Raw genomic sequence first — 21,964 nt, 5'->3', positions numbered from 1 at the left:
TACAGTAGTTTGTAACGCCAACAGAAAATTAGACATGTTTAGACAATAGACAATAGTGCGGGAGTAAGCCATTTGGCTCTTCGAGCCAGCACCGCCATTCAATGTGATCATGGCTGATCATCCCCAATCAGTACCCCGTTCCTGCCTTCTCCCCATATCCCCTGACTCCGCTATTTTAAGAACCCTGTTTAGCTCTCTCTTGAAAGCATCCAGAGAACCTGCCTCCACCGCCCTCTGAGGCAGAGAATTCCACAGACTCACTACTCTCTGTGAGAAAAAGTGTTTCCTCGTCTCCGTTCTAAATGGCTTACTCCTTATTCTTAAACTGTGGCCCCTGGTTCTAGACTCCCCCAACATCGGGAACATGTTTCCTGCCTCTAGCGTGTCCAAGCCCTTAACAATCTTATATGTTTCAATGAGATATCCTCTCATTCATCTAAACTCCAGAATGTACAAGCCCAGTCGCTCCATTCTCTCAGCATATGACAGTCACGCCATCCTGGGAATTAAACTTGTAAATCTACGCTGCACTCCCTCAATAGCAAGAATGTCCTTCCTCAAATTAGGGGACCAAAACTGCACACAATACTCCAGGTGTGGTCTCACTAGGGTTCTGTACAACTGCAGAAGGACCTCTTTGCTCCTATATTCGATTTCCCTTGTTATAAAGGCCAACATGCCATTCGCTTTCTACACTGCCTGCTGTACCTGCATGCTTACTTTCAAAGGCTGATGTACAAGGACCCCCAGATCCCGTTGTACTTCCCCTTTTCCCAACTTGACGGCATTTAGATAGTAATCTGCCTTCCTGTTTTTGCTACCAAAGTGGACAACCTTACATTTATCCGCATTAAACTTCATCTGCCATGCATCTGCCCACACCTCCAACCTGTCCAAGTCACCCTGCATTCTCATAGCATCATCCTCACAGTTCACACTGCCACCCAGCTTTGTATCATCTTTGTGTTTAGAGGGATATGGGGTAAACGCAGGTAGGTGGGACTAGTGTAGATGGGACATGTTGCTCGGTGTGGACAAGTTGGGCCGAGGGGTCGGTTTCCATGTTGTATGACTCTATGACTGTTATAGCTGGATGTAATAATATTTTTTTCATATATGTGAGTCTAAAACAGTAATTCACACACTGTAATTTCAAGTTTTAATGCAATATTTGAATGTTAGACTGGTGGTTTTGTAGACTGCAGATGAATTGTTTGACAAATGAACAAGATCAGGTTTTTCAGATTTATTTAACCTACCATTTTGATTCTAAGCATCTTCTACCTTTTTGACAACTTTAATTTAAGTGAATACTTACGTTTATGACATTAAACAGGAATTGGAAAAATATATGAGAAAGAAGATCTTAATTATTTAACAGTAGGTTGCCTTTAATCCCAAAATACCTAAACTAATTTTGAAGTGTTGGTTTCTGATGTCCTTCACAGGTTCTGAGAGTGTGGGATCCCAGGACGTGTGCAAAACTGATGAAACTTAAAGGACACACAGATAATGTCAAAGCGTTACTATTGAACAGAGATGGCACACAGGTAGTTTCCACTTTTGTTTTGGTTTTGCAATTCATTTTTCATTTATCAACTTTGCTCCCTTTCAAGTCCGAAGTTTGTTTATTTAAGATCTCCTTCAAAACGTTCAGCAGAATGATGTTGGCTGAGACAACAATAGAAATACAACTTCTGCCTGTTCTCTTGTTTTTGGCTATCTTGCTTTTCTCTCATCCTCTCTCGCCTCTTTTTTTATTCTGTTTCTCCTTCTTCTTTCAAGCTCATTTTATTGCTCAAAATACAAAATGCCTAGAGGGAATTCCCTCACATCTATATTCATTCCTCTGGTTTACATTTCGCTCTTCTTCTATTCCTATCTCACACTTGTTCATCTTGTCATCTCTGGCCTTTATCCATCATCCGCCAATACAACAACCCCCCCACCACCCCCCACTACAATCAGTCTGAAGAAGGATCCTGACCCAAAATGTCATCTATCCCATTTTTCCAGAGACTCAGCTGCCTGACCTACTGAGTTACTTCAGGACGATGTTTGGTTCAGGATTCCAGCATACAATTCTTTGTGTCTTCATTTTCTCACAAACTGGCTTTCTCCCATGCAGCTTGCTGGCTTCTTTTCCCCCTTTTCCCCTTTCTTTAGAGCCATACAGCATGGAAACAGGCCCTTCAGCTCAGTTTGCTCATGCCAACCAAAGTGCCCCATCTACACTAGTCCCACCTTCCCATGTTTGGCCCATGTCCCTTTAAGCCTTTCCTATCCATGTACCTGTCCATTTAATATTTTAGTATTATCCAAGAGTTACAATTGAGTTGCTTTATTGTTGAATCTCAATTATGTAATACAAAATGAGCTTGATTGTCAGAACTTCAGAGTTAGTGGATATTTTATTCCACCAACGCATCTATTTAATGGCTGATGCCAACAAAAGACCCAATGTTTCAATATTATCAAGTTAAATCACAGTGATAGAAATAAATTGTGGTTAGGGCAGGATACTGATGAAGATATCTTGGCATTGGAGGAAGTGCAGTTTGGAAACAACAGTATGGAACATGCTCCAAAGGTTAAATTATGCAGTGGGTAGTTTTTATTACATGACATTTAGATGGAAATTTGGTTTGTTTTTGAGATATTAAGGAAATGGTTGTTGTGGAGAAATTATTTCCATGGTTCGGGAACCTCGAACTGGAAGCATTGTCATTAAATCTGAGCCAGGCTTTGAGTGAGAAGTTGAGAAGTAGATCCACAAACATCCTGGTAGAAATTTGGAGATAGAACAAACTGCAGCCGCTGGAATCTTGAGTAAACCACAAAGAACAGGAGTAACTCCGTGGGTCAGGCCGGATCTGTGGAGGGAATGGATAGGTGACGTTTTGGATCTTCAGACTGATTGTAGTTGGGGGGGGAGGGAGGAGAGGAGAGAAAGCTGGCAAAGAGACGTGGGGGGACAGACTAAAGCCTGGCAAGTGGATACAGGGGTGGGGGGTGGTGGTGATTGACTGATGAGTGGAGTCATTGAAAAGGCTAGAGATGAAAAGAAGACAAAAAGATATCAGATAAGGAGAGAAGAATAGTGAAATGTAAGGCGGGTAAGTGAAGAAGCGCAGGTTTACGGCATAGATAAGGCGGAGGATACAGTTGCAAAAGCCATGACAATTGAACCACTTTGCTTGACAATTAAAGAGCCATTGATATAAGAAAAATATGAGTCTCTCTTCAACTGATGGCAATTGATGTAAGCTCGCATTTAAGTATAAAATTGATAACCTTTCTACGATCTACAAGGTGGCGGTAAGGACCATGTCTAAATGCGTGCAGCTCCATCAGCTCTAATTAAGCTTGACACCATTCAGGAATGGTTGATTGCTACACTCTGTCCCACTCTAAAATATGTATTCCCTGTGCCACAGTCTTTGTAGTGTGAATCCATCTTTAAAACACACTGCAGTTAGTTACCTAAACTATTCTGACATCATCAAGACCAAGGAACTGATTGTGGACTTTGGAAGAGGAAGAACGAGGATCTACAAACCTGTATTCATCGACAAGACGGTAGTGGAGAGAGTCAAAAGCCTCAAATTCCAAAACTTGTCCTGGACTCAGCATATTAGAGTCAGTACATTGATGCAATCATAAAGAAAGGCCATCAACGCCACTAGTCCTTTGAAGATTCTGATTCAACTCAAATGGTCGTTGTCGTCTTTATCCGAAAAGTGTTCATGGTTAAGAAGTTTCTCATCAGTAAAGTTGGTGCAGTTAATATTTTCTCCCATTTCTTTTCCGTTAGTGTTTGTCTGGTAGTTCTGATGGAACGATCCGCCTGTGGTCTTTGGGTCAACAGAGATGTATAGCGACGTATCGTGTTCACGACGAAGGAGTTTGGGCATTGCAGGTCAATGAAGCCTTTACGCACGTCTACTCAGGAGGACGAGACCGAAAAATATACTGCACGGACCTGCGGAATCCCGACATTAGAGTTCTAATCTGTGAGGAGAAAGCACCGGTTCTAAAGGTACTTGAGTATAAAATGTGTATGAGTTGTTCATCATTGCATTAAAGATAGATGAACAGCATAGAAAATAACAACAAAAAGACAAAGCGCTGGAGTAGATTAAGTACCTTGTGTAGAAGTATCCTGACCAAAATGTCGCCCATCCATGTTTTCCAGTGATGCTGCCTGTGAGAGAGTTTGATTAACAGATGAGATAAAGAGAAACAAAATGCTAGAGTAATTCAACCGGTCATGCAGCATCTCGAGATCATGGATAGGTGACATTTCGGATGGGAAATCTCAAAACATCATCCACCTATCCATGGTCTCCAGAGATGTTGCCTTACTCCAGCACTTTGCGTCTTTTTTTTGGAAACCAGAATCTGCAGTTCCTTGTATCTCCGTGAAAATAACAATCTGGCTGCTGATAGTAGATTTAAAAAAAAAAAAATGTAAATTGATGAAATGCAAATCAGGTGAATTTGTGTCGGTTTAAAATAGCTCTTGAATCCATTTCAGTGTTATGCCATCAGCTTTGTTTGCGTAGCGTCTGATGTCCTGAAATATAAAACCTTGCATCGTGGGAGACCTAAACATTTGATGAATTCTTGATATCTTTAACAATACCATTTCTTGTCCTCAAGCCATATGACATGTAACAGGAGATAACTTAAGTTGAGGATTTAAAATTTCTTCGTGGTTTTAATTTCAATATGAATACGTAATGTATCAGCTCTGCAAAACTTTGATGGATTTTATTGCACTGCAGGGATTTAGTAAACATGTGCCTCCTTTATTAATTTATTTGTTTTACTTTGCAGATGGAGCTAGATAGATCAGCTGACCCAGCCCCAGCTATTTGGGTATCCACTACAAAATCATCTGTGAATAAATGGGTAAATATGTCAATGTTTATACAGGCTCTAGTGTACGTATTGCTGGTGCCCAATCTCTTTGTCAGTCAAACACACATTTCGCTGAAAACCTACACTTAGTCCGCCTTGGCCTACACGATCTCAGTTGCCATACATTTTAAGAGGGAGTTAGATGTGGCCCTTGTGGCCAAGGGGATCAGAGGGTATGGAGAGAAGGCAGGTACGGGATACTGAGTTGATGATCAGCCATGATCATATTGAATGGCGGTGCAGGCTCGAAGGGCCGACATGGCCTACTCCTGCACCTAATTTCTATGTTAACTCCCCTTCACATTTCCATACTGATCTTTCTGTCCTGGGCCTCCTCCACTATCTGAGTGAAGCCATATGCAAATTGGAGGAACAGCGACAGGCTCCGTACAGACAGCACCCGGAATCAGGATCGAACCCGGGTCTCTTGCACTGTAAGGCAGCAACGTAATAAAACTGCACCACTGTGCCTGCCGTCCATGTATTGTGGAAACACATATCTTCATTATTTCACAGTCCCTTATTCCAACTTATGAGCTAGTTGATAAACTGATGATTTAATCTATTTCTCATTCCTTGAAGCGCAGGAGGATGAGGGGTGATCTTATAGAGGTGTACACAATCATGGGAGGAATAGATCAGGTAGATGCACAGAGTCTGTTGCCCAGAGTAGGAGAATTGAGAACCAGAGGACATAGGTTTAAGGTGAGGGGGAAAAGATTTAATAGGAACCTGACGGATAACCTTTACACACAAAGGGTTGTGGGTGTATGGAACAAGCTGCCGGAGGAAGTAGTTCAGGCAGGTACTATCGCAACGTTCAAGAAACATTTAGACAGGTAATGAATAGGACAGCTATAGAGGGATATGGGACAAACCCAGGCATGTGGGACGCGTAGATGAGACACGTTGGTCAGTGTGGGCAAGTTGGTTTGTATTTTGTGCAATTAAAGTTTAAATGAACTGTTAAAGTCAATTTCCCCTTTCGAGTCCCTTTTTCCCATTTGAGTCCTTCCCATTTTATTGAAAAAGGTACATCAGGAGCAGTTAAACAAGCTGCAGGAAGATGAAATGCCACTGTAGTGGAAAATTATGCTGATTTCCACTTTTACTTTCTGCCCATTTTATAAATGTTTTTAGTTGCCACAACTTAACTTATCTGGCAGTTTTGAAAAGGAGGATGAAATTTGCACTTGCCTCAATATGCTGTGTGATTTTAATAATTTTAATGGGTGCATAGATTCAAATTGTCTAAAAAGTCCAAATGGAACAATGTAAGGAAGAACTAAAGATAGACACAAAGTGCTGGAGTAACTCAGCATGTCAGGCAGCATGTATGGAGAAAAAGGATGGGTGATGTTACGGGTCGGGACCCTTCTTCAGACTGAAAGTAGGAGGTGGTGGGGGGTGGGGGGTAGGTGAAGAACTGGAGGCGAGAAAATACCAGGACAAATCGGGGCCAGTCACGAATGATCTCAGGCAGGGCAGTGCCTGATAGGTCCATTGGTGCCTCGGGAAGATATGATCTCAAGAGAAACAATGTGGAGAACTGTGGAACTGGTAAAACTACTAGGGTGAAGGAAGGGGACAAGGAGGGATTGGTGAGGAGAGGGGAGTGTAATATAAAGATACTTAAAATTAGAGAATTTGATGTTCATACTGCTGGGTTGTAAGTTACCCAGGCATAATATGAGGTGCTGTTCGTCCAATATGTGTGTGGCCTCACTCTGGTAATGGAGGAGGCCCAGGACAGAACGGTCAGCGTGGGAATGGGAAGATGAAATGATTGGCAATGGGGAGATCCCGTAGGTCTAGTCGGTCCAAATAACTTGTCAGATTCAAGAGGAAGTGATAAAAAGCATGCTGAAACTAATACTTGTGGAATACAGTTCCTACGGTTTTAATCTTTTTGGGATCATTGAAACTTGTGGGAGAGGGTGGGGGTAGTATTTGGCTCATTGTGTCTATCCTTGCTCTTTGAAAAAGCAGTCATTGCTGTGGGTGTATCTGAAATCCTGTTCATTCCTTGCCCATAACTGCCTTCAATTATTTGTGGAATCAGCTTTCACTATTTTTTAAGGAGAGTATTCCAGATTTGACAACCTATTTCTCCCTTTCCCCGCTAAAAAGCTTTTTATGAATAATGTTAAACTTTTGGAAATTGACTCACCTACTAGAAAGTATAGGTTTCATATATTTACTCTATCCAAACGCTCCAGCGTCTTAAAGTCACCTCTGACCCTGTTAGTTCCAGGAACATTGCTAACTGTTCCTGTTTCTCCATGTAGCTGATTATCTTTATCCCTACTCTTCCATCATCTTTGCCTAAATGTGATACCCGACATTATGCAATATGCTCTGAATGAGCATTTATACCACCTCACTCTATCCTGCGCTTCTATTCATAAACTTTGTGTCTTTTTAATCACTATTTGTTTTATACAAATGATATAGGGTGCCTGATTATTGGTCAAATTTATTTCCAACAATTTGTTTCATGTATGCAGTATAGACACTTTATACAGAATAGGCACTGTATGCAGTATACTGTATACAATATAAGCACTATACTGTATACACTATAGGTACTATATACAGTATACAATATAGGCACTGTATGCTGCATGCAGTATAGACAACATACAATATGGTGTATACAGTTTAGGCACTATGCAGAATAGGCAATCCCACCCCAGATTTATGGAAGCTAAGTGGATTTATGTTTTACGTGATGAGTTGCTGCCGCAGCCTGGTGACCTGCAATACAATAAAGAGCAGCCGGTGCAAGTTTATTTAAAAGATTAACATTTTGTGACTAATTCTCTCAGGGCCTAGGAGGTCTGCAGTTTCTCTTCTTTCTCCTCCAACAATCTCCTTAAACCTCCTGCTGAAATTAGCAACTACAACTAATTGACAGATTACCAGCTTATTTTTATTTTACTACAGTGAGGCTAATGGAAGGCACTTGTTTTTCCACCGCATCACCCACCCCCTAAAAAGTACTTGTATTGAGTGAATATGTTGATATTTCACACTGTCTAGTTTTATAATTAAACTTGCAGACTTGAACATGGCCTTTCCATGTGCTCTGCTTGATGGAAGTGGCACTTTCGATGGGCATGGTGAAGAAAACGGTCATCATTTCATGGAACCGTGGGCTGAGAATGCTGGGGAATGTTATTTGAACACGTGCCTATGCTTGTTCTGGAACAGCTATTCAATTATTTTTACCCCTCCAAATACAAATTGAGAGTGGGAGCAGGTCATTCGGCTGTCTGAGCCAGCTCCGCCGTTTAATCAGATCATGCCTAATCTGGTTGTAGCCCTATCTCTGCATTTCTGCTTTCCATGGTAACCTTTCACACTAGTTTGCTGTTTTATACAATAGTAAAACTGTAAAAGCATCAGGATATGGAAAACTATTTGAACATGGGACAGTACAAGAACAGGCCCTTCAGCCCACAATGTCCGTGTCTGCACATGATACATATCTCTCCCATCCCTGCCTGGCCATGTGTCTATCCAAAAGCTTAATAAATACCACTATCGTATATCTCCTATGCCACTCTTGACAACTCATTCCAGGTATCCTCAAGCCTCTGTGCAAAGAAAAACTTGACCCGCACATCTACTTTAAAAATGTCCCCTTTCAACTCTTATTTTCTTTCCTGAGCTTTGATAATAAAATGCTTGAGTAGGGTGCTTATGAGTTAACCAAAGTTTTCATAATTTGTTTTGCAGTCCATGAAGGGGATTCACAATTTCAGGGCATCTGGAGATTATGACAATGACTGCAGTGCCCCCTTAATTCCACTTTGCACACAGCCAGAACAAGTCATCAAAGGTAAGTGTCATTAACCATTTTGTGTGTTTCTTTGAAGGGACATAGAAACATAGAAACATAGAAATTAGGTGCAGGAGTAGGCCATTCGGCCCTTCGAGCCTGCACCACCATTCAATATGATCATGGCTGATCATCCAACTCAGTATCCCGTACCCGCCTTCTCTCCATACCCCCTGATCCCCTTAGCCACAAGGGCCACATCTAACTCCCTCTTAAATATAGCCAATGAACTGGCCTCAACTACCCTCTGTGGCAGAGAGTTCCAGAGATTCACCACTCTCTGTGTGAAAAAAGTTCTTCTCATCTCGGTTTTTAAAGGATTTTCCCCTTTATCCTTAAGCTGTGACCCCTTGTCCTGGACTTCCCCAACATCGGGGAACAATCTTCCTGCAGATTCAAGATACATGGTGTGTGGGACTATTTGTAAAAGGATGCAGGTCAGATCAATATTCTGCAGTAAATCTCAGCTCTTCATTCTGAGTTGGTCCTTTGAAGCATTGCTCAGAGTTTGGTTGGGTAAAGCCTGTGGACTCTATAGACTATAGGGGTTCAGCGCGGAAACAGGCCCTTCGGCCCACCGGGTTTGCACTGACCAGGGATCACCCCATACACTAGCACTATCCTACACACTAGGGACAATTGACATAAAAAGTTGCAATCTTTACTGAAGCCAATTTTGCTACAAACCTGTATGTCTTTGGAGTGTGGGAGGAACCCGGAGAACCCAGAGAAAACTGACGCAGTCACGGAGAAGGTACAAAATCCGTACAGATAACACCCCTAGTCAGGAGCGAGCCCGGGTCTCTGGCACTGTGAGGCACCAACTCTACCACTGCCCCACCGTTCTGCTCGATAGACCAACCTTGTTTTCAGCAACCCAGCTGGACAGGCAGCATCTGTGGAAGGAAATAGACAGACAATGTTTTGGCTTGGCTGATCACCCTATCAGTCCCAATCTGAAATGTCATCTGTCATCCCCTCCACCTAACCTGCTGAGTTCCTGCGGCACTTAGATTTTAGCTCAAGATTTCAGCAACTGCAGTGTCTCCAACTCTATTGTCATTGAGTTACCCAAAGGCTGCCAAGATAGTTTCCAACTCCTTGTGCTTTTGCTATCAATAGGTTTAATAAAAATAAACTTCTCAGGCAGTCAAGTATCAAAAGATGCAGATTTAAAATGATTGACATAAAATCCAGAGAAAGGATTGAGCAATTATAATCTATAATACATTGCCTAATTACATGGTGGATGCATATATTCAATTGTGACTTTCAGGATGGAATTGAATAAATAGTGGGGAGGGGGAAGTCACGGGATGAAGGGAAAAGAACAGAATAGGACTAGTCAGATTTTTCTACAAAGAATTATGAAGCTATACAACATAGAAACAAACCCTTCTGACCATGCCGACCAAATTGCCCCTTCAAATCTTTCTTATACATATACATATCCAAGTGTAGTTTAAATATCGGAATTATACCTGCCTCTTCTACATCCTCTTGCAGCTCGTTCCATATACACACCACTCTCTGTGTGAAATAGTTGCCCCTCAGGTCCCATTCAAATCTTTCCCCTTTCACTTTAAACCTACACCCTCTAATGTTAGACTCCTCTACCCTATGGATGGAGTATGGCTATTTCTGTTACCTTTTGTTTATTTCCCGTGAGTACGAAAGGACCTGTTACAATAATGGAGTTACATAATGATCCATAAGGTTAAATCTAGAGTTGCTGCCACATGGTGTATGACATGGGGCAATTTGTGATCCAAGTATTTGTGGTGGCTGGCATCTGCCTTTTGGGACTCCATTTACAGGCTGTCTCCCTCTGGGTTGATGTCCACACTGTGGTTCAGTTTATCACACTATTTATGCATGATTTGATGCCTTATCGCCAGAGAACAATTACATTGTTGTGCATTTATTGAAAGGGTGCGCATTAAATATCTGATAACAGCACTACAACTTTGATTCTTAGTTTCAGTTTAGTTTAGAGATACAGCAAGGAAACACACCCTTTGGCCCACTGACTCCATGCCGACCAGCAACTCTGTGCACTAGCACTATCCTACAGATTAGGGTTAATTTACAATCTTTAACGAAGCCTTTGGAATGTGGTAGGAAACAGGAGCATGGATGTAGAGATGTTTCCACTAGTGGAAGAGTCTAGGACCAGAGACCATAGAATAAAAGGATGTACCTTTAGAAAGGAGGAGGAATTTCTTTAGTCAGAGGATGGTGAATCTGTAGATGTCATTGCCATAGATCGATGTGGAAGCCAAGACATTGAGTATTTTAAAGGTGCAAATTGCCAGATACTTGATTAGTAAGGGTGTCAGGGTTATGGGGAAAAGGCAGGAGAATGGCCATGAATGAATGGCGGTGTCAACGTGATGGGCCGATTGGCCTAATTCTTCTCCTATAACTTATGACAACATCGACCATTTCTTTCACCCTCACGTGCTGCTCGACTCATTGAGATGCTCTAGCAGATTGTTTGTGGCTTCAGATACCATCATCTGTAGTCTCATGTGTCTCAATCTCACATTTATTATACTGCATCTGTCTACTCCCTTGCCTGTTCCAATCAAACTTGAGCTTCTCTGCATCTTCCTCAAGGAATCTCTCACCCACTATGTGTCATTAGCTAAATCAGAGGCATTACATGCAATTCCTTCCTCCAAATCATTATATTATGTCATACGGCATGGAAACAGGCCCTTCGGCCCAACTTGCCCATGCCAACCAAGATGACCCATCTACATTGCCCGCATTTGGCCCATATCCTTCTAAACCTTATATCCATGTACCTGTCCAGATGAAAAATCCAAATAAGCTATATCCACGAATACTTGCTAATTCTGCCAATTAAGACCTCAAACCTGGTGTCGTTTTATCAACTACAACATAGTCATGGAGACATACAGCATGGAAACAGGCCTATCGGCCCAACTTGCCCACACTGTCCAACATGTCCCATCTACACTCGTCCCACCTGCCTGCGTATGTGCCATATCCCTACAAACCTATCCTATCCATGTACCTGTCTAAATGTTTCTGAAACACTGCAAAGGTATTTGCCTGAGCTACCTCTTCCAGCAGCTCATTCCATAAAGCCACCCCCCTTTGTGTAAAAAAGTCAGGCCTCAGGTTCCTTGTAAATCCCCCCTTCCCCCCCCAATCGTATGTCCTCTGGTTCTTGATTCCCCTACAAGAGACGCTCTCCGTTTACCCGATCTATTCCTCTCATGATTTTGACACATCTATAAAATGACCCCTGATCCACCTGCGCACCAGGATCCTAACCTTTCACAAACTCATGGTGATGTGGTCCAATCCTGCCACTCTTCCCCAAATGTGGTTTTTTGTAATGGACTCTATCATTTTTCTCCATCACCAATCAGGCTTAGCTATCTATATATCTTAAGGAAGCTAATGCTTGCAATGAAACTTCTCCAAAACAATTGTTTAACTGGTATTATGTGATCCACTGTCACGGTAGCGATGGAAGAAATACGTATACAGGTGCACAACCTTTTATCCAAAAGCCTTGGGACCAGACACTTTTCGTAATTCGGAATTTTTCGGCTTTCGGAATGGAAGATTTTTAGCGTAGAACGGCTGGCTCAGTGGTAGAGTGCTCGGCTCATATCTGCAAGGTCACGAGTTTGCGCCTCGATCCCGGCAGTTACTCGATCGCGAGTTTGAGTCTTCAATGTAGTTTTTTCTTGCAGAATAGGAGAGAATAGGGAGGGTTAGGCTGGGATCATTCTCTGTGAGATGATCTTAGTGCGGGAGACAAGTGTAGGAGAGGTGTACTGACTGAGAGGTGTGTCGGCAGAACTTTGGAAGTGATTGCCCACCATTCTCAAAAGCCGCTGTGTCTCCCTGTCCCTCCAACTCCAGAGGAATCCCCACCCCGATGGGCCGCTACGGCGACAAGTGGCAGTTCGCCCACAGCCTGAGCTGCGCCACCCCAAGAACAAGACGTACCTTGCACACCATCAGCTTCTGCCCCTACGGGGAGCGTGTTCCTCTGGAGTTGGAGCGGGGCTGAGCTGGAGTTGCTGATCTGGGATCTCCGTGCTTGCAGTGGGCCTGGGGGTCGGTATCCCGATGAGGGGGCGCAGCGCGGGCTGTGGGCGAACTGCCACTTGTCGCCGTAGCGGCCCATCGGGGAGCGGCTTCTGGTGGTCCTGACGTCTCTCAGCTCCTGTCCAGGGGGGTGGCCGGAGACGTCAGGACCAACAGGAACCCGCTCCCCGATGGGCCGCTACAGCGACAAGTGGCAGTTTGCCCACAGCCCGAGCTGCGCCCCCTCATCCGTAACCTGGGTCCCTCTGGAGTTGGAGCCGGGCTGGGCTAGAGTTGCTGCTGGCTGTGAGTCTATGGGATCTCCGTGCTTGCAGTCGGTGTCCCGTTGCTCCGGCCACCCCCCTGGACAGGAGCTGAGACTGGGAACTGTACTGCCCTTGCCCCCTCCCTCTGCAACTGCAAACAACCCCACTCTCCTCCGTCTTCGTGGACCGACCGGAGGTTCCGCTGTCACCTCTGCGGGCCGCCCTCGGTGAACGCCTTCAAGGACCGAAAAAATGTCTGCTATTCGGAGCTTTTCGTTATTTGGAATTTGTTGTCTGTACGGAGTTTGTACGTTCTCCCTGTGACCGTGTAGGATTTCTCTGGATGATCCGGTTTCCTCTCATACTCCAAAGACATACCGGTTTGTAAGTTTATTGGCTTTGTAAAATTGTAAATTGTCCCAAGAGTGTAGGATTGTGTTAGTGTACGGGGTGGTCGCTGGTTGGCGCGAACTCCGTGGGACGAGGGGTCTGTTTCAGTGCTGTATCTCAAAAGTCTAAAGTGTCGGTTTCACTTCACTTTCCAAATCAATAAAACAAAACCACATTCCTATTGTTAAACATTAGAAGCCATCAATGTACATATTGTTAGAATGTCTTTTGTTTCTCGAGACTTGAACAAAGGCGATCCTACCTTCAGACAAAACTTTTAAAGTGGAGCAGGCAGCCCGAGGAAGTCTGCACTGCTGCCAACCATCAGACCATTATGGTGCCACAAGGACTGGCCTCACTTGGTGCCAGCTCTCTGTAAACTGCTCGGTGTTCTCTATGTCGGCGTTGACAAAACAGCCTGCTTGAAATGTATCCTGAGGAGCCTCTAGCTGCCTCTGAAGGCTGGCTCTGGCTTGTCAATTGCTTCTGTCCGACAATTAGAACATAGAACAGTGCAGCACAGTGGCAAAAGAAAATGACACAAAGTGCTGGGGTGACTCAGTGGGTGAGGCAGCATCTCTGGAGAACATGGATAGCTGATGTTTCGGGTTAGGACCCTTCTTCAGACTGCGGCACATCTGGTAGAGCTGCTGCCTTACACCAGAGACCCGGGTTCCATCCTGACCTCGAGTGCTGACTGTGTGGAGTTTGCACATTCTTTCTGTGACCGTATTGGTGTGGGTATATTCTGGGTTCACCGGTTTCCTCCCACATCCCAAAGACGTACAGGATTGGAGGTTAATTGGCCTCTAAATTTCCCCTAGGGATGTGAAAGTGTGATAACATAAAAAATAGTGTGAACAGGGGATAGATGGTCGGCATGGAGCCTACTGTATCTCTAAATTTTTTAAAATAAAAGAACATGCGCATCGGCCCAAGATGTCCATGCCTAACATGATGCCAGTTCCCTGCTGCCTGCATGTGATCTTATACATCAGCGAGACCAAAAACAGACTGGGCAATCGTTTCGCAGAACACCTTCGCTCAGCCCGCCTGAACCTACAGTGCCTTCCATAATGATTGGGACAAAGACCCATCATTTATTTATGTGCCTCTGTACTCCGCAATTTGAGATTTGTAATAGAAAGAATCACATGTGGTTAAAGTGTACATTGTCAGATTTTAATAAAGGGTATTTTTATACATTTTGGTTTCACCATGTAGAAATTACAGCAGGGTTTATACATAGTCCCCCATTATGGTGCATTTCAGGGCACCATAATGTTTGGGACACAGCAATATAATGTAAACGAAAGTAGTCATGTATACTATTTTGTTGCATATCCTTTGCAGCAATGACTGCTTGAAGTCTGCGATTCATGGACATCACCAGTTGCTGGGAGTCTTCTCTGGTGATGCTCTGCCAGGCCTGTATTGCAGCCATCTTCAGCTTATGCTTGTTTTGGGGGCTAGTCCCCTTCAGTTTTCTCTTCAGCATATAAAAGGCATGCTCAATTGGGTTCAGATTGGATGATTGACGGCCACTCACGAATTGAACATTTTTTAGCTTTCAAAAACTCCTTTGTTGCTTCATCAGTATGTTTGGGATCATTGTCCTGCTGTAGAATGAACCTCTGGCCAATGAGTTTTGAGGCATTTGTTTGAACTTGAGCAGATAGGATGTGTCTATACACTTCAGAATTCATTATGCTACTACCATCAGTTGTATGATTAATGAAGATAAGTGAGCCAGTACCTTCAGCAGCCATACATGCCCAGGCCATAACACCCCCACCACCGTGTTTCACAGATGAGATGGTATGCTTTGGATCTTCGGCAGTTCCTTCTCTCCTCCATACTTTGCTTTTGCCATCTCTCTGATATAAGTTAATCTTCATCTCATCTGTCCACAAGACCTTTTTCCAGAACTGTGATTGCTCTTATAAGTATTTATTGGCAAACTGTAACCTGGCCATCCTATTTTTGTGGCTAACCAGTGGTTTGCATCTTGCAGTGTAGCCTCTGTATTTCTGTTCATGAAAGTCGTCTGCACACAGTGACCCTACAAGTCCGTGCCGAACAAATTTTATTTCCACATCTGACTCCTGAAGAGTGTTTCTGATCTGTCGGACAGGTGTTTGGGGATTTTTCTTTATTGTAGAGAGAATTCTTCTGGCATCAGCTGTGGAGGTGTTCCTTGGCCTGCCAGTCCCTTTACGATTAGTAAGTTCACCAGTGCTCTCTCTCGTCTTAATGATGTTCCAAACAGTTGATTTTGGTAAGCCTAAGGTTTGGCTGATGCCTCTAACAGTTTTATTCTTGTTTCTCAGTCTCATAATTTGACTTTCATTGGCACTACTTTAGTCCTCATGTTGATAAACAGCAATAAAAGTTTCCAAGGGTGATGGAAAGATTAGAGGAAAGACTAGGTGCTGAGAGCTCTCTTATACCTGTACTAAGGAGGCAATTAAATACACCTGAGCAATTACAAACACCTGTGAAGCCATGTGTCCCAAATTATGGTGCCCTAAAATGGGGGGACTATATATAAACACAGCTGTAATTTCTACATGGTGAAACCAAAATGTATAAAAATGGCCTTTATTAAAATCTGACAATGTGCACTTTAACCACATGTGATTTTTTTCTATTACAAATCTCAAATTGTGGAGTACAGAGGCAAATAAATAAATGATGGGTCTTTGTCCCAAACATTATGGAGGTCACTGTACCTGATCTCCCAATTGCTGGACACTTTAATTCTCCTCCCCATTCCTACACAGACCTTTCTGTCCTAGGTCTCATCCATTGGCAGAGTGAGGCTAAAGGCAAATTGAAGGAACAGCATCTCATATTTTGCTTGGGCTGTTTACAGCCCAGTGATATGAATATTGATTTCTCTCACTTCAGGTAGCCCCGGCAATCCCTCTCTCTCTATCCCACCCCCACCCAAGTCCCACTAGCTTCTCATTTTCACCCTACAAACAGCTAACAATGGCCTGTTTGCTCTATCATCGTTACTTTTTTGCATATATTTCGTTCATTGTTCTTTATCTCTCCACATCACCGTCTATATCTCTTGTTTCCCTTATCTCTAACCAATCTGAAGAAGGGTCGCAACCCGAAACGTCACACTTCTCTCCAGAGATGCTGCCTGGCCCGCTGAGTTACTCCAGCTTTATGTCTTTCTGCATGTAATCCTTACCGCCCATTCCCTGTATGTGTCTGTCTAAAAGCCTCTTCAACACTATCATATCTACTTCCACCATCACCCTTGACAACGGGTTCCAGGCACCGGCCACTCAGCAAATTGAGTACCAGGTTGGCCAGTGAAAACATTAGCCTCCTACTCCTCGACTCAAACCCTTCAGTGGCTTGTGTAAAATAATACGTGCTGGCCTAACTCACTACTCTTTGAACTGGACGATTCATAGATTACTTCATACCCCCATAAGCCATTCCCAATTTTCCCAATCTTACATTCTTATGAAGAAAATACTGACAAAAGTTTGGACATTTTGATAGTTAATTGCATTGTTTTAAGGATAAAAAGCTGAGAAATCAATAAAAATGTGGGTTGTCTGTTTTACTTTGCTTCCTCGGTGAGGGCAGTCTCTGTACACAGAAACCGTTTCCTGTAAACCAGAACATTCATCCTTATGGGTATCATGGGATGACCGCATGCCTGAGGTGCATTCAGCCATGGCATATCGCCCTGGAACTTGCCAGCTCACCATTTTCTGCTGTAGAGGAAAGACTGGAATTCCAGATATAGAAAATATGTGCAGGAGTAGGCCTTTCGGCCCTTTGAACCAGCACCACCATTCAATATGATCTTGGTTGATCATCCAGAATCTCCATATCCCTTGATTCCGTTGGCCCTAAGAGTTATATCTAACTCTCTCTTGAATGCATCCAGTCAATTGGCCTCCACTGACTTTTGTGGCAGAGAATTCCAGATTCACAACTCTCTGGCTGAAAAAGTTTTTCCTCATCTCTGTCCTAAATGGCCTACCCCTTATTCTTAAACTGTGATCCCTGGTTCTGAACCCCCCAACATCGGGAACATTTTTCCTGCATCTAGCCAGTCTAATCCTTTAAGAATTGTATATGTTTCTACAAGATCCCCTCACATCCTTCCAAATTCCAATGAATAATATCTAATTGTCAGGGTTATCTGTTAGTTTGATCTAACACAGAGGCAATGATGTATATATTGTCTATCAGCTGAAAGGCCATCAGTGTCTTGGCCAGCTAATTTATTTCATTATTAACTTGTAATCTCCATGTAGATTTCTTTTGAAAGGAGAGCTATGTCATCTGCAAAGTCAAGATCATCTAGCTGCTCCCACATTGTCCACTGAATTCCATTTATTTTTCCCTTCAGTTGTTTCCATCATGATCCAGTCAATTGCCAGGAGGAACAGGAATGGTGACAATAGATATCCCTGCTTGATGCCCGTCCTGACACTAAAGCTCTGAGAGACCTGGCCTGCATGCACCACTTTGCATGAGGTTCCATTATACGAGTTCTTGATTTAGTTTATGACCTTGGTGGGAATTCCATAGTGGTCCATTAGGCGCCATAGTGTTGTCCTGCCTTAGCTCTCAAACGCTTTCTCAAAGTCGAAGAAGTTGATGTACAGGGCTGTGTTCCATTCAATAGACTGCTCAATGATGATGCGTAATGAGCTATGTGGTCTGTGCAAATTGCTATGTGATCTGTGCATGAGCGATCCTTCCTGAATCCTGCTTGCTGGTCCCGTAGCCTCTTGTTTACAGCTTCCTGAAGACGGTTGAGTATGACCCGGTTGGAAAATTTTACTGGATACAGAAAGTAGGGTGATCCCTCGGTAGTTGTCACATTTTCTGAGGTCACCTTTTTTTGGCAGTTTCACGATGTATCCCTCCTCTGCCCATTCTGTGGGTGTCTTTTCCTCGTCCCAAATTCCCCCAAAAAAGCCATAGAGCATGTCTGTTGGAGTCTTTGTCTATTTTCAGGGCTTCAGGTGGAATATTGTCAGGGTCAGCAGCCTTGCCAGTTTTCTGTAGCTCGATTGCAGCCTTTATTTCTGTTGGTCTGTCACACTTAATTTGTAGTGATATCCTGGCTTTGGGAATGTGTGTCTGTGCAGCCTGTGTCATCAGATCATGTCACAAAAAATAAAATTGACCACATCTGCATCTGTAAAAAGTTCAGAAGATCCATGGAAGATGTCAGAGTAAGAAGAGGAGCAGACACAGCCTCAGACCACCACCTCCTGGTAGGGAAGGTGGCCTGTTTAAGACTTCTTCAAAATGTTCTACCCATCTGTCGAGCTGCGCCTCCTGGGTTGAAAGCAGTTGACCGTTCTTGTCTGTAATTGGTTTATTACTATGCAGATATGTCCCGGACAATTTTCTTGTGATGGTGTATAACTCCCGCATGTTCCTTTGAGTCACCGCAATGTCTGCCTCTTTGGCTAGCCTCTCCACCTGTGTTCTCTTGTCCCTCCTGATGTTCTTTCGCACTTCTTTGTGGCATCTGGTGTACTCCTTTTGGGCTAAAGCCTTTTCAGCTCTTGTTCTTGAGTTGCTCACTTTCTCCTTTAACTTTCTCCTCTGTTGGATTGTGTTGAGGGTTTCTGGTGTTATCCACTCTTTCTGTTTTTGGGTCCTTCTCCCTAGGGCCTCCTTACAAGTTGAGCTCCTCCGCTGCAGCTCTGTGTTTTCCCTTGAGAGGGTATCCTTGAACTTCTTCACCATTTGAGTACTACTGAGGTATTCAATGTTGTACTTAGCTCTTTGGCTTTTGGCCTGGTGGTGTCTCTTCAGCCTTAGCTTGAATTTCCCTACCAGGAGGTGGTGGTCTGAGGCTGTGTCTCCTCCTCTTCTTGCTCTGACATCTTCCATGGACCTTCTGAACTTTTTACAGATGCAGATGTGGTCAATTTAATTTTTTGTGACATGATCTGATGACACCCAAATTGTTTTGTAGATTGTTTTATGAGGGAATACACTTCCCCCGATCACTAGGTTATTGTTAACACAGGACCCAGCAAACATCTCGCCATTTTCATTCATTTTCCCCACTACATGCTTTCCCATTACTGCCTCATATCCACACCAGTGAGGATTAATTGGCCTCAACTAATCCTATTATTTAACTACTGGTGGTCCCTCACACTCCTCTACCAGATTTGTTTAAGAGGAATAAGTGAGTTTGGTATTTTAACTGCGCATGCACAGGTCATAGGTCACTCGAGATAAACATTCTCGGCAGCTGAGCTGCTGCGTGCTTATAGACCTGCGTTTCATTCATAGTCAGGATCGAACCCGGGTATCCGCCGCTGCAAGCGCTGTTGAATTGCTACTGGAGTTAGCGACACTATTTCTCTTTTCTCCACTGGTCCATGCAGAAATCTCAGTAGTGACAATCTAATGTGCACAAACTGCATGTGACAAAAACGTGCGAGAGAGGGACACTTTCTCAGCATTAATAACGGAGTGACCTAATGTAGAACAAGTGCGATCGGCGTGGACTTGGTGGGCCGAAGGGCCTGTTTCTGTGCTGTGTCCCTAAACCAAATTAATCTAACTAGGTAAAGGTAAGTCATCGGAGGACGCCGGGAGGGTGGACATGGGAACAGGTGGGGTTGAAGGGAGTGTAGTGGCCATTTGTGGCCTACAGGAAGGAAGGAAAGTTGTCTGGGACCAAATTCTGGGAGCAAAGAGAACTAAGGGGCTTAGGTGAGAGGGGAAAATTTTAATTAGAACCTGAGGTTCAACGTTTTTCACACGGTGGGTGGTGGGGAAGTTACTTAGGCAGGTATAATAGCAACATTTGGAAGACATTTGGACATGTGCATGGATAGGAACCCTCTCTCTCTCCACCCCCCGCCTCCTCCCCCCTCGCTCTCGCACCACCTCTCTCTTTCTCTCTGCCTCCTATTCCCCACTGTCCCAACAGATGAATCACAGTCCGGTCCTCCTCAGCCTGGGTGTATGGGTTCCATTCTCACTCGGGCCGCCCTCCCGGGTTGCAGAGGTTTATTATACAAGGGTGAACCACGCACCCCTCTCCTGCTTAACCCCAGGAAGCAGATTTGTGAGCAGAGTCTCAATACCATCCCTGTCCGGGGGAGGCCGGAGATGTCCGGGGAGACCCTGGACTGATGGGACACCGGCCCGGAGCAGTGGCGTACAGCCAGCGCGGAGAAGAAACACTAACTCCAGCTCAACCCTGCTCCAACTCCTGAGGAACCCGTTCCTCGCCTTATCCAGTGGCTGTTGGTTAAACCCCCGTCGGTGCCGGAGAAAGCCGAGCACCAGTCATCAACTGGAATATACACAAAATGCTGCAGTAACTCAACAGGTCAGGCAACATCTCTGTGAAAAAGGGTCTAGACCCAAAATCTCACCTATTCCTTTTCCCCAAAGATGCTGCCCGTCCCACCGAGTTACTCCAGCACGTTGTGTTTACCTTCGGGGTAAAGCAGCATCTGCAGCTCCTTCCTCCAGGGTAATTAACGGGGTATCGATTACCCTATCAAATAGAGAGAGAGAGAGCGTTTTTATACAGCCAGTGAGCGCTTCATTCGCTTTTTCTTTATCACAAATGACCTTTGACAAATCCAATCATTCCTTACGTTTTTCGGAATACCGAACTCGCTTATTATAATAAAACATTTCTCTATCCTCCAGGGGGCGCAAGTATCATCCAGTGCCATATATTGAATGATAAGAGGCACATTGTAACCAAAGATACCAACAACATTGTGGCATTCTGGGATGTCCTGAAGGTAAGCACACATTCACCATTCGCATCTATTGTTTAAAATCTACTACCCTAAACATGGGAACTGATGATAAATAAACTTCCCTTCTTGCCCATCATTATCAAAGTACTAAACGTGGTGAGGCTACATTCTGAGTATTGTGTTCAGTTTGGGCCGCCCTGCTATAGGAGGGATATTGTTATGGTGGAAAGAGCACAGAGAGGATTTATGAGCATATTGACAGGACTTGAGGGCCTGAGCTATACAGGGAGAGTTTAAAAACTAGTAACTACAGCTGCTGGTTTACAAAAGAAGACAGAGTGCTGGAGTAACGCAAGACCCTTCCAACAGCCTGAAGGAGGGTCACCTTTCCATGTTCTCCAGAGATGCTGCCTGACCTGCTGAGTTACTCCAGCACTTTGTGTCTTCTTTTGTGTGGACATTTTTTTTTAAACCAGCCATCTGCTGTTCGTTGTTTCTACACTTTGACTGCTGCTCCACTTCGAAACCTCGTCAAGGCATGTCTATTTTGAAGTTCTCCTCCTCTCTCTGACGGTGTGAGACTCTCTTTCTCTCTCACTGCTTCCCCTCCGATTCGTGCTTCGGCCTGAAGAAGTTTCTTGCAATTCCTTGTTTCTTGATTTTGATAGGCACTACTTGATTTGCCTTGATAAAAACTATATCACAGATAGTTTAGGATCCTTTGACTA

The 21,964-nt window shown here is 43.9% G+C and overlaps 1 protein-coding gene across 1 annotated transcript in view; it reads left to right on the top strand.

The window, feature by feature from the left end:
• The window catches only part of LOC129714246 (WD repeat-containing protein 48), a 90,528-nt gene that overhangs the window by 30,532 nt on the left and 38,032 nt on the right, over positions 1-21,964 (top strand). Inside the window, exons 7-11 of the mRNA XM_055663794.1 lie at positions 1,449-1,550; positions 3,815-4,039; positions 4,840-4,914; positions 8,665-8,767; positions 21,181-21,278. Coding sequence (XP_055519769.1) covers positions 1,449-1,550; positions 3,815-4,039; positions 4,840-4,914; positions 8,665-8,767; positions 21,181-21,278 — 603 coding nt within the window. The remainder of the gene's footprint in view (positions 1-1,448; positions 1,551-3,814; positions 4,040-4,839; positions 4,915-8,664; positions 8,768-21,180; positions 21,279-21,964) is intronic.

The sequence above is a fragment of the Leucoraja erinacea genome, chromosome 2 (genome assembly GCF_028641065.1).
Source record: "Leucoraja erinacea ecotype New England chromosome 2, Leri_hhj_1, whole genome shotgun sequence".
Classification (NCBI taxonomy): Eukaryota; Metazoa; Chordata; class Chondrichthyes; order Rajiformes; family Rajidae; genus Leucoraja; species Leucoraja erinaceus.
Note: the sequence above shows the minus strand (reverse complement) of the source record. Positions and strands in the feature narration are given on the sequence as shown.